General features: G+C 35.3%; 1 protein-coding gene across 1 annotated transcript; it reads right to left on the reverse strand.

Annotated features, from left to right (window-relative positions):
* Positions 1 to 7,732: 7,732 nt before the first annotated feature.
* LOC113759521 (transcription factor bHLH120-like) lies at positions 7,733 to 11,117 on the reverse strand. Its single transcript, XM_027302097.1, has 5 exons — positions 10,752 to 11,117; positions 10,160 to 10,510; positions 8,247 to 8,490; positions 7,907 to 7,965; positions 7,733 to 7,744 (listed from the first exon to the last, which is right to left on the reverse strand). Exons 1-5 carry the CDS (start codon positions 11,115 to 11,117, stop codon positions 7,733 to 7,735), a joined length of 1,032 nt encoding a protein of 343 aa, XP_027157898.1.
* Between the last annotated feature and the right edge of the window lie 1,486 nt (positions 11,118 to 12,603).

Genomic DNA, 12,603 nt, shown 5'->3' on the forward strand with positions numbered 1-12,603 from the left:
AAAAATCACATAAGTATTAAAGCATTTAAACAACTTAAACATCCCTGTTCGCAAAGCTGGGCCTAATTGAAAGGAAAAAGACAATTGAAGGGTTGATTTGATGGATTTTTCAATTACTTGGGCCGTAGTAAAACAAAGGGAAACTTGGAGGGCCAAAGTGCAATTCTTGAAAGGCATTTTTGCATGCTAGTTACGTAGCAGAAACTTTCTTTCTGCACCATTCCAGCCATAACTTTCTTTCCATTTCACCATGCAAAAACAATCCCAGAAAAACCTACTGGATTTGATAACTTAACTCAAAATGAAAAGAACTTGGGATAAAGGGGAGGGGAAGATAAAAACAACGGAATGCTGTGATTTGTTTGCTGGAAAAATCGACTCAGCCTTCCAAGAAAAACAAACCCAAAACAAGATAATGAACACCGATGGGCTTTACCACTAAACTCCCCAACATGCACACGACATCTCAGGCAAATAGCAAACAAATCAAACATTTCAAGCAAACCAAAACTTCAGCAATCCAAGGAAAAAGAAGAGGTCTGTCCACGCTGCTGCAACAAGCCGAGAGCTTCGAGCTTGTTGCAGCAGAAAATTATGCATCAGATCTCAGCTGGACAAAAATCTAAAAAAACGACAACAGAAACATCAAGCATTCTGCATTCTTTTCAACATGAGACTCTAGATTTGAACCCAAAAAAAATTCGAAGAAAAATATATGAACTCTGACCATTTTCTAAAGCTTTGAAATCTAACCATCTTACGCGACAGCAACAAATTTCAACCACAACAAGGATGTTAAACTAACTACAACTTCGGTATCCAAAAGAAAGGAGGAGCTGCTGCAATAATTTGCTTGCTTTAAGTGTATTGCAGCAGATTTTATACTCAAAGCTCAGTCCAACAGAAATAAAAATTCAACCTTCTTCAAATGCAGATAACAGACATGAAACCGAAAGTGTTAGATAGAGCATTATAAGAACAAAACAGATTCGGATTGCAAAAAGCAAATGAAGTGCAAGAAAACAGCGAAAAGTCTCCTTTTATTTCATGCACTGGAAGAACTGGGAACTAACATGATGCAACAGTCATCAACCTGATGACAGTCTACAAGAGACCGAGAATGAGGAACATCAAAAACTACAAGTTCCTTACTAGTTTCTGATTTGAGGAGAACTTTCTTTTGCAAAGGAAAACATTTCCATTACGCACCCAATACACCAAGCTAAACCCAAAGTAAGAGACACGACAAATGCAACTCAGGAATAGCAAATGAATCCTAAAAGGTAAGCAAACTGAAAACTTCAACAACTTAAAAGGAAAAGGAATCAGTTCGCATGGCTGCATCCTGATCAAGAATGACCCTCGGCTCCTCTGAACTAGTTCTAATATATGTAACCCAAACTGACCCAAGACAAACCCAATCCATTCAAACGTGACATGTGAGGACTTGAGACCATGAAGAGAATGAATTCCAACAAGCTTTCGGTCATGCAAATGCACCAAAATGACTTGAGTGTCTGATAAACTTGGTCCCAAAAATCCCAGTCAAAACAGCACATACAACAAACGCCAAGCAAAACACAACTTCAATCATCATGGAGCAAAACAATAAAGCAAGACTCAGAACAAAAGATAGCCAGGAACATCAGTTTCATGACTCCTTCGAATTCGTATTTACCACTCTTTCACACAAACCCCAAGTCAGCAAAATTCGATCTTTGGGGCCACTAGGAATCAACGAGGTAGAAAAACAACAGATGACATCCATTTCCCTCTCTTTTCTTAAAAAAAAACTGATCTTCACAAATTCTTAACTACACTAGTTCGAAACACACGCAACCACTTATAAACAGGAAAAAAAATGAAATCTTCAGTGGGCATGAAACGTGAAGGGAAGGAAAATAACGAAACAGGAAAACTTCACAAGCAAGGTCTTCAAGAGTTAGTGTTCGGAAAGATTCTGGAATTTTGAAAAAGAAGACTAACTTACAATGACGATGATTTCTCTTGGCGGAGATGATGACGATCAGGAGGTTTAGTAGCTCCGGTGGCTCCTTTGTTGACCCTTCTTCCTCAGCCAACACGGCAGCGCTCAGTTTTCTCTCTCTCGATTTCTCAGTTTCCTTCCTCTAAAACCCTAGCCGTCCTCCCTTAAAAACCTCATGGGTGAAACCCTTTCTTTCTACTCTCTCTTTTTCAGTTCTCCACCCGGAAAATCCCAGCCTTTCTTTTTCCTTTGATGTTTTTCTATCTCCCCGATCCCCCCTCCTGTTGCGGCTGCTGTTCTTCTTGTATTTATACCAGACAAACCCTTACCTCAAGGGTGAGGATGGAAGAGGAGATTTCTCTCCAACCCAGGCCATCCGATGGCCATCAAATGGTATCGTTTTCACGCTGCTGCATGCGGCTTTTTTTTTTTTTTTTTTAAAAGTAATTTAACAAAATGATAATAAAATTAAGTAAAAAAAACCCAACAATTTAATTAACATCGGATAAAAATAAATAAACTAGAAATAATAAACAGCAAAGTTGCAATTTTTGATTTCTTTTTCCTTCATTTTTCATTTTCATCTTTTTTCTTTTCTTTTCTCTCTCTTTTTTTTTAATCAAATTAGTAGATAAAATAAATGCTCGTAAACTAATTAAAATACAATAAGAGGCACGAAACATGAAACAACCAAAATAAACCTAAAATTGAAACAAATAAATCTAAAATTAAACTAATTAAAAAAAATAAAATTCGAAACCAAAAATTTGGTGTCTACAGAACAAAGCCCTTCGTACCAATTCCTGCACTCGCGTCTTCGCAAAATTCCTAACTTCAATCTAAAATGTCAAAGGTTAAACAAACACATGAGGATGAAGACTAAAGGTGAAATTCAAGAATCTTACTAAATTTCCATCAAAGTATAGATACATCTCTGGTGTGTAGTGATTAATTTTATAAGTCCTCTCTTTAGAAAGGCATGCAACTTACGGCATAGGTAATTGGAAAAAATGATTGATAGAAAAAGCACAGGTTTATGACACGGTTAGACCAGCAGATATTTATGAAGAAAAAGCATTCACCACAGAGAGACAGTGAAATGTGAAAGAAAGAAGAGAATCTATCTAGCTTTTTATTTTATACTCATAATCTTTTTTTGGTCCCAGGATTCTTTTAAGTTGCTATGACTGTTCAGCTAATTGATCTAGAAACAGGACTAAATTGAGAAAAAAACAGAACCCGTAAGGGTGCTATGTCATCCTGAACTGGGAGGGGTGGAAGTTCGACAAGAAAATGGATAGGGGAAGAAAAAAAAGAAAAAAGACTAAAAAATACAATACAGTTTTACACGAAATCCTGCTATTTTCTTGTCTGGCAAATTCAATGCCTACGCGCCATCACAATTAAAAGTTCGTTGGGGTAGTTGCACTCCTTCAACTCCTTTTCCCCTGTAAATCCCTCTCTTTCCCTACCTTTCCAAAGCATCCAAAGTTTCATTCTTCTCCAAAAGTTTCTTCTTGATTCAATCTTTCGAGTATTTCCTTCAATCCATCTTTCAAACTTTAGTTTTGCTAGCTGGGTATACCACATTTTGGCCAAATTAGTAAGGGTGCTATGTCATCTATGACCAATGTGCAGTTCAACAAGAAGTCCATTAATTAAGTCCTTAAATATTAATTTTCATCAACCTATTTCTTAAACTTTTGCACTTGTCTTGCAAAAAGGTCATTCCAGTCACCCCATTGCTATTTTGATCTTCATCAAAGAGCTTCCAAGTCGATTTCTATTCATAGCCTAAACAGAGCTTCAATTACAACTAAGTTTCATATATTAACATTAAAAGAGATTCACAGAAAAAAATGAAAAACAGGGGGGAATTGACATTTTATCGAACAGGTTATGGGCAACAGCTTCATTGTGTTTACCACTTCAATTTTGGAACAAGATAAGCGCACCTGAAGTATCTTCCCGCTTTCCCAATGTAGAGCTCCGTTCTTCAGCTTTTACTTCCTGCCTGCCCTTCCAGATGTCTTAGCCGAGGGATTTAAAGTTGAGGTTAGAAAAGATGAAGATGGTTGTTTGCGGAGATAGCTTCGATTGCTACCAACATTCTGGACTGGCCGAGATAGCTTGTATGCTGAGAGGTGAGAGAGATGAGAAGAAGAAAATTTTCACCAAGTCCTTTTGCCGGCAAAATGAAACTTCACAGTACTTCAGCAAGTGTTTTGGAGCCAAAATAAAACGATGTCGTTTTCTGTGTTTTTTCGATTTTTTTTTTGGTTCATCTCACAGTTTCCAGAGTGTCGTCATAGGTAGCCTAAAGGCACATTATTATTTGTATATCATGATAAAATAAAAAAATTATAGTACATATTATTGAATTTATTAATAAGTGTCATGATATGTTTACTATAATGGCACAAACCAGCAAGTGTCCTTATAGGCATGTCAGGAAAGGTCATTTTTGTTGTAGTGACGAAAATAGGTATGATTTAGTTACAAGTATAGTTGATTCACTACGAGAGTAAGTTTCACAGAAATTAGGAAACAATGTCATAACTAGTCAAGATAATAGTATTCAATTAACTAGTAATTTCACTTGCAAGAGTAGTGAGGAATTCCATAGCCCTAGGAACTTTCTATTCTTACTTTTATTCATATTTGTAGTGTAGATTTAAATAAAGGAGCCCAAAAACCATCAGTAATTGATAATCTTTTCTGTGAGATCGTATACTTACAGAAAATGGGGTATTTAGGTTTATTAAAATTGGTGCATGATAGAACTTGATGAATCCTTTGATGAATAAACAAGAAAATCACCCTCTTATTTCTTTCTGTTAGTCTCTCTCTCTCAAATTCTTCTTCCTATTCTTCTTTCCTTTTCGCTTGTTCTTAATTCTCTATCAATTATCACAATCACTATAATTACCCAATAATAAGTTGATGAGAATTAAATTTATACCAGCCGAGAAACAAGTCTATACATGTACACTCTACTTGCATTAGGGATTGTTTAGGCTTTTCACCTTTCTACATCATGATACTGCGACGATTCCACAATATAAGTCTCAACTATTCAGTGATTTTGACAAGTATTATTTATTTAATTTGGTAAAAAATCCTTGTTTTTAGCTGATTACTACGACGTTCTGTAGTTGTTGTTGGGATTTTTAGAAGGGAATCAATGTGTCCTTAGTACTTCTATCCTAAAATGACAATATGATAAAACATTTTGCAACAAACAGGGGAAAAAAAGATAGTACAAACTAAATATTGTTAGACATTCCCGTTTAACATGTTTCAAACGCATCCTACAAAACTGAAAAAAAAAGAATTAAATTAACCCTCTTAAAAAAAAGGCTAGAAGGCTATTACCCAATCACATAATTTCACTATTATAATAAAGTACAATAGTTGCATTATAGATGCTATGATTTTCAAAATCACATGCATAATATGAATACCTAAGATTTAGGAAATCGGACATATAATCATTTTTGAGGGATATCTAAAATTAAGGAATAACATTAGTATTAGATTGAGAAATTGATTTATATTAGAACTAATCTATGGTTTATAGGCATTTCTAACTCTCAAAGGCACCATCTGGATTGTAGGAAAGGAAGGGGAAAAAAAAGAATGATAGCAGAAGAAAAGAAAAAAAATAAGAGCCGAGGAAAATGATTTTCAGTCATCTTGTTTGGATTAAATATGAAAGGAAAGAAAGAAAGCAGTGAAATTTTACTTGAATTGGAGAAGGAAAAGAGGAGAAAGAAAAAAAAATTTAGTTAACTAGAAATAAAGGGAAAAATGATCTTTTAAACAAATTTAACTTAACTGTTTGCATTGAAGGAAAGGGAAGAAAAGAAAAGAGGAGGACTCTAGAAAAGGAAAGGAGATGATATTTATTAGAGAAAGTCGAATTCCATCTATCTTATTTGGATTAAATATGGAAGGAAAGGAAAGGAAACATTGAAAACATTGATTGGATTAGGGAAAGAAAGGAAAGGAAATGACACTATCGTGCATTAATTACATTTTATCCATAATTTAAAAGTTTAATTGTAAAAAAAATAAGTTTTTATAGAAAATTTCAAAATTGTCATTAATCTTTATTTTCTTTTCCTCCATTTTGCCCATGGAAAGCTTGTTGACAAAAAATAATTAGACCTTATCCTTTTTCTTTTCTTCCTTATCCTGTCATTTTCCTCAAAAATCAATTCAAGCATAAAAAAACTTATCTCTCCGTGCCAAATCCTTTCTTTTTCCTCATATTCCGTCAAAACAAATAGTACCTAAATTTGGTTCATCGGCATGGATTCAAAGCCTCTCCAGTTGAATTTTGATCAATTCTAATTAATGTAATTCTTATAATATTGGTGTAAATTTGTATAATTTTGGTATAATCATAAAATTTATCAACTCATAAAACTAAATTTATGTAAAATTTATAATTATATTAAAGTTGTATAAGTTTAAACTAAATGTTGTAAGCATTACATTAACTAAATTGAATTAGATCATAGAATTCAATTGAGAGACCTGTCTTCCATCAACACAAGGTTGACAGGAGCAACATACATCTAACCATACAAGAACTTTCTTCACGCAACAAGATACCTTCAAGTCTTAAAGAAATGTACAAGGACTTCTTCTTCTCATGCATAGAGCATTTAAAAGGAGGCAGATATATATTACCGCTATGACAGCTACATCCATCACTTCCAACGTGGAGTATACGTATGAAGTGCCACCTCAAACTATATTTAGGATGTTAAGCATTTTTTCCTCTATACCCCTTCTCCTCTACTGCCAGCTCCTTTTCTCTAATCTCTACCCAGCAAGCGGTCAATCAACCAAATTCTAGGATCCCTACTATTTATAGACTGCAGCTTCCAGCATACAGCTTATGGTGTTGGGAAGTTAAGCATCATATGAAGGGTGCTTTTTCTAACTCATATGAAAATTATAGTCGGTACTCAAATTTTCATAGTCTAGCATACTATACAAAGGAAGACATATACATATAGATGGCTATTAAGCAGCAATGAAAGAAACATCAAATCAGTGGGAGAAAAGAGTTCTATTGAATTGTATTGTAGGTCCATTCGAGCTAAGCAGAAAATTGTACCTTACAATATGTTTCTCCACACATATTCCAATTGTATATTCAACTACAAGTAATCAAGTTTTGAGATTATCTTCTGTCAATCTTTTTCAACTATGGTTAGAATATTTTGTAGCCTAAACTGTGCAATTCACTTGACGTATTTGTCTTAATACGTGAATGGTGATTACTTTACGCCCTCCTAATAAACTAACTCAATGAACTCAGCTGGCGGTACACGTCAACACAACAAATTGCTCCTACTTCACATTATGCTGGTAGAATTTCTTTCTTCTTTATCTATCAAACTTCAAGGAGGGTAAATGCATGCACGAAGCAATTACATTGACTACTCACAGGATGGTCCGTGATGAGAAGGGAAAGAATGGAGAAATTTATCATTTCATCTTGAATATCAGAACCTATCATATGTAGTTTACCAAAAGAAACATGCTAGAAGAAGATATGGATGTGCAGAAGATATTTTTCTTGGTACACTAACAAAAAGAGTACTAACAAAAAAACTAGAAGAGATGATTAATCAGGATCGGACCAAGAAGAGGAGTTTTATTCAATTAGAAAAAATTCTGGATTCCATAACATGTCCTTAACTTACCTATTCTTGTGTTTTTCTTTTACTAGATGAGAACCTGGTAAAAACAAACAGGACACTGATACACGGAAAATCATTAGAAACCTGTATTGCTTGAAACGTTTACAATTTCTGGTGTTCATAAAAATAAGTACCAATTCTAGTGTTGCTCTACGACCCAAAGTTTTTTACAAGCCATGAATTTTTCAGTCAGCTTTACCTGCAGAGAAATTAGATCAACATCTGACATATGAGTAGCCTGCAAGAACATGATGCGAACTATGTGAATAACAAGGAAGCAAAAACCAGTTATTGCCTTGAAGCTAATTTAACTAATTCATCATAATCGGGGTGAATTCTTAGTTTATGATGGAAAAAAAAAAAGAATTCTACAACGAGGGCAGTTCTTGGAGTGTGTTCTACAAATAGGGGTCTTCGCATTCCGGAAATGCGAGCTCACTGAGCTCGCATTCTCGGAATGCGAGCTCGAATTGGAGCTCGCATTCCCGGAATGTGAGCTCACTGAGAGCTGGGTGAGCGCCAAGACAAGGCTACGTTACAGTCTTCGTCGGCTTGGCGTGGCATAGGTACAGGTGCTGGTGGATGTAGTCGCATTGTCTCTTTGACAATGGCCTGTAGGTAGACTAAATTCTTGATATCAGATTCTTCTACCCATCTCTCTTTACCAACAAAAGAGTCAATCTCTTCCTGGGCTTTTTGCAAAACGTGCCTATGGTTCAGTAGCAGGGAGATAACCCAGCTCAACGCCCTTGATGTGGTACTAGTTCCTGCTACAATAAGCACCTGCAAGCAAAAAAATAATAATAATAATAATGAAAAGTAACAAATAGAACTATGCATGTGTACTTTTTCCCCATTTAAATGTATTATAATAAAATAACGTATTTCCAACCGTACAATTACCAATTTTTTTTATTATAAAAGAATTATGCATGTATAGTAAATTATATTAAGTTTGAATTTCATTTTAAATTTCGTAAATTTCATTTTAAATTTTTTTCCTAACAAGTTTGAATTTAATTTTCTGAAAGTCATACTTATAAATGCGAAATCTAACAAAAAAGTTAAATACAATTTTTGGAGGACAAATTTATCAAATGCGAGTTATTTGCAAAATTTTAAATATTTGCAAAATTTAAAAAAAAAAACATTTAGGAGCTCGCATTTAGCTCTTACTATTTTCTGGAAAAAATTCTCTAGCTTGGACATCCATTCATGATAGTCAGCTTCGTTTCTTTGCTTTGCCTGCCCGCTATTTCTGAAAGAAATAGAGTCAAGTGTAATTTTTTTTTCTTTTTGGAAGATTTGCAGTTCAAGAAAACTAACATTGAAGTCTCTGATGCCTCCAGTGCGGGCCCCCTAACGCTTTTGGTGCTAACAGGGGCCTAGCCATCTTCTGAGCTAGCCTTTCCAGTTCATGACGATTGGTGCTAATCAGGGAAGTGGAATTCATTCTCTGACCCAGGAGCTCCTTTCTTTTTTTACGAATATAGAGGCTGCTAGTGAGCTCTGAGAAATTTCTAATTTTATGATGAATTTTAAAAAAATTCTACAAAAGGGGTGATTTTAGTAATGAATTCCGTCCGGGGGTCTTCGCATTCGTGGAATGCGAGCTCTACTGACCTCGCATTCCACGAATGCAAGGTTAGAATAGAGCTCGCATTCGCGAAATGCGAGCTCTACTTATTGAGCTCGCATTCCCCAAATGCGAGTTCTAATTTAATTTTTTTACTAGCTCCCCCAGAGCTCACATAGTTCTATTTGTTACTTTTCATTATTATTATTATTTTTTTTTTGCTTGCAGGTGCTTATTGTAGCAGGAACTAGTACCACATCAAGGGCGTTGAGCTGGGTTATCTCCCTGCTACTGAACCATAGGCACGTTTTGCAAAAAGCCCAGGAAGAGATTGACTCTTTTGTTGGTAAAGAGAGATGGGTAGAAGAATCTGATATCAAGAATTTAGTCTACCTACAGGCCATTGTCAAAGAGACAATGCGACTACATCCACCAGCACCTGTACCTATGCCACGCCAAGCCGACGAAGACTGTAACGTAGCCTTGTCTTGGCGCTCACCCAGCTCTCAGTGAGCTCGCATTCCGGAAATGCGAGCTCCAATTCAAGCTCGCATTTCCAGAATGCGAAGACCCCTATTTGCAGAACACACTCCAAGAACCGCCCTCGTTGTAGAATTCTTTTTTTTTTCCATCATAAACTAAGAATTCACCCGGTGAGCTCTGGGGGAGCTAGTAAAAAAAATTAAATTAGAGCTCACATTTGGGGAATGCGAGCTCAATAAGTAGAGCTCGCATTTCGCGAATGCGAGCTCTATTCTAACCTCGCATTCCATGAATGCGAAGACCCCCGGACGGAATCCATTACTAAAATCACCCCTTTTGTAGAATTTTTTTAAAATTCATCACAAAATTAGAAATTTCTCATCATAATCGTACCTCAGTTTGGATTGTGTAAAGACATTCTTCATTGACTTTGGTGCAGACACAGTTAACAACAGTTATACCTTCATCAAGCAGCACATCCAGTATCCTTGAAAGAGGAAACCAATTATTATCTGTCAAGTAATTCTTCATCAGAATCTCAAATCCACCACCCGAGCATGGCTCCACTGTGAACGTAATAGACAAAGAGTTCGTTTCATTAACTCTTTTGCTGTCTAGATTGCTCGATTCACCCGTTAAGTTTCTCAGTTTATCCCTCTTTACTTCCAATTCTCCAATATTCTTCTCCATGTGCTTTATATAGTTTATTGCTTCAAGAACATGATCTGACATCGAACGTTTTCCCTGAAAAACAAAAAAAATCCAAGAAATCTTAAATCCTTATAGAACTACAATACTGGGGATGGAATAAATAATTTAACACTGTGTGTCGTTGGACAGCAGGAAAACAAAGGAATAGGTGTGTAAGGGTGGCAAAAGACAGTAAAAATGCTAAGTATAATCTCACAAAGCAAATGCCATGAAATTAACGAAAGGATGCCAAGTATTCAACGATTAAACTAATTAGAAATTACAGCTTCATCACCTTTATATATTCAGAAGGAAGTAGATTTCTGAGAGAAGCATGAAGGTTAGCCATTTCTAGCCTCCTTTGACGCTCAATATCCCTATGAAAGGCTCTTTTCTGCTCAGGGTTCCTCCCCTTAACATTCTGATCATCTCGAATAGCTGATGCTGGCTTTCGCTGCCTTTTCCTGGCCTTGTTGACGTTGTTATTAATGACGATCTCCTCAGTATTCTGTTGATGTGAAGCAAGTGAAGATGCACCCTGATTTTCCAGATCTTGATGATGGATTGTGGGGTCTAAATAGGGATGAATGATTGGGATTGGAGCAAATGACAAAATTTCATCATGCTGTAAAGGAAACATATATTTAGTAAAGTCATCCATGTTTAGCCAACTGCTTTCTTAGGTTAATATTTTGTAATATGATGCAGTTGCCAAAATAGGGATTCGTTTGTTAGGGCAATTGGATGCAATGAGATCTTCCAAATGGGCTGAGGATTCCCAGAACCTGCAATATCTTCATAAACAAATAGCATAAAATCGGATTGATTAGTACCCCTCTCTCACCTGTCGTTTTTTTAAAGCTTTCTTGGTTACTGTACGAGTGCACAACGAAATCCCACAGGCAATTAAATTCAAACCTGAGGGTCCAACTTCTCACCTACAACCATATAAAACAAAATGCAGTATTAAACTAATAATATTTGATGTTTGATTGAATGAGAAGTAACCTTGACCTCATAATGGAAGAAGTACACTGTTTTTTATTTTGTTTTAGTGAGCATTTTAAGGTCTGGAATTTGTTTCAAAACAAAAAAAAAAAAAAAAATTGGTTTGGACTTTGGCTTGGGTGATTTTCAATAGTACATAGTATGGATAAATTATTGACGACAATGGATTTTGATTAATTTGGATTTTCTTTTTAAGGCAAAATTGTAACTTATTATTGTTGATATGAACATGTAAGGAGTACACAAGAGTATATTTCTCAGGTATACATCTACCTATGCATTTACACAGCGATACTACCAAAACAAGTAAAAGAAAGTCCCCATTCCAAAGCAAGTTGATTAATTAGGATTAGTTACACTTTAACCTCTTGAATTTGGCGCTTAGCTACACTTTGCTCTATGAACTTCGAAATATATGCATATGCCACCTGTGTTGACCAGTCAAATGTTAGAGATAACCTTTCCTTCAAACAAAAATGATGAAATAACATTAACAACCATAGATAATGATTGCGAGGACAATGCTTTAGGCAGGAATATGGAGTGCCTTTTTAGAGGAAAGCATCATACTTTTGTAAGATGACATTTAAAAAATAAATTATAATAAAATAAAAAGATGGTTGAATACAAGGTAGTTGGCGAATAGTTGTAGGGCAATAATTAGAAAAACTTCTAAAACTTCCACACTACTTTTATGTCACTCCTCTTTCTGTCTCTAAATTATCGACCAACTAGTTTTTGTAATTTTTACTTAATTACCTTTCAAATGAATCATCCCATAAGCACTCTTTAGGATTCTCATGAGTTAATGAGGTGCAAATGGGTGTTTTTTTACGCCATATTTGCACCTTGCTGAATAATATTTATTCCTCAAAAATTGAACATTGGGTTACATTAAAATGAACACTATGAGTTTTTGGACTTTGTGCAGCTTTCTTAATTTTTTGGTTGCTATAATTGAGCTCTTCTATCATTAAGCTATATTTAAATCAAATATATAGTGTAACCGTGATCAAATCGACTTAGCAACAGTTAAAATAATGGTCATTTGTTAATTTCCCGATTGTTAAATACGCTTCAAAATAAGTAAGGACATTTTGGTCATGCAAAATATAACGTCCTTTTGACTTCTTAAAAAG

Source organism: Coffea eugenioides, chromosome 2 (assembly GCF_003713205.1).
Source record: "Coffea eugenioides isolate CCC68of chromosome 2, Ceug_1.0, whole genome shotgun sequence".
Taxonomy (NCBI): domain Eukaryota; kingdom Viridiplantae; phylum Streptophyta; class Magnoliopsida; order Gentianales; family Rubiaceae; genus Coffea; species Coffea eugenioides.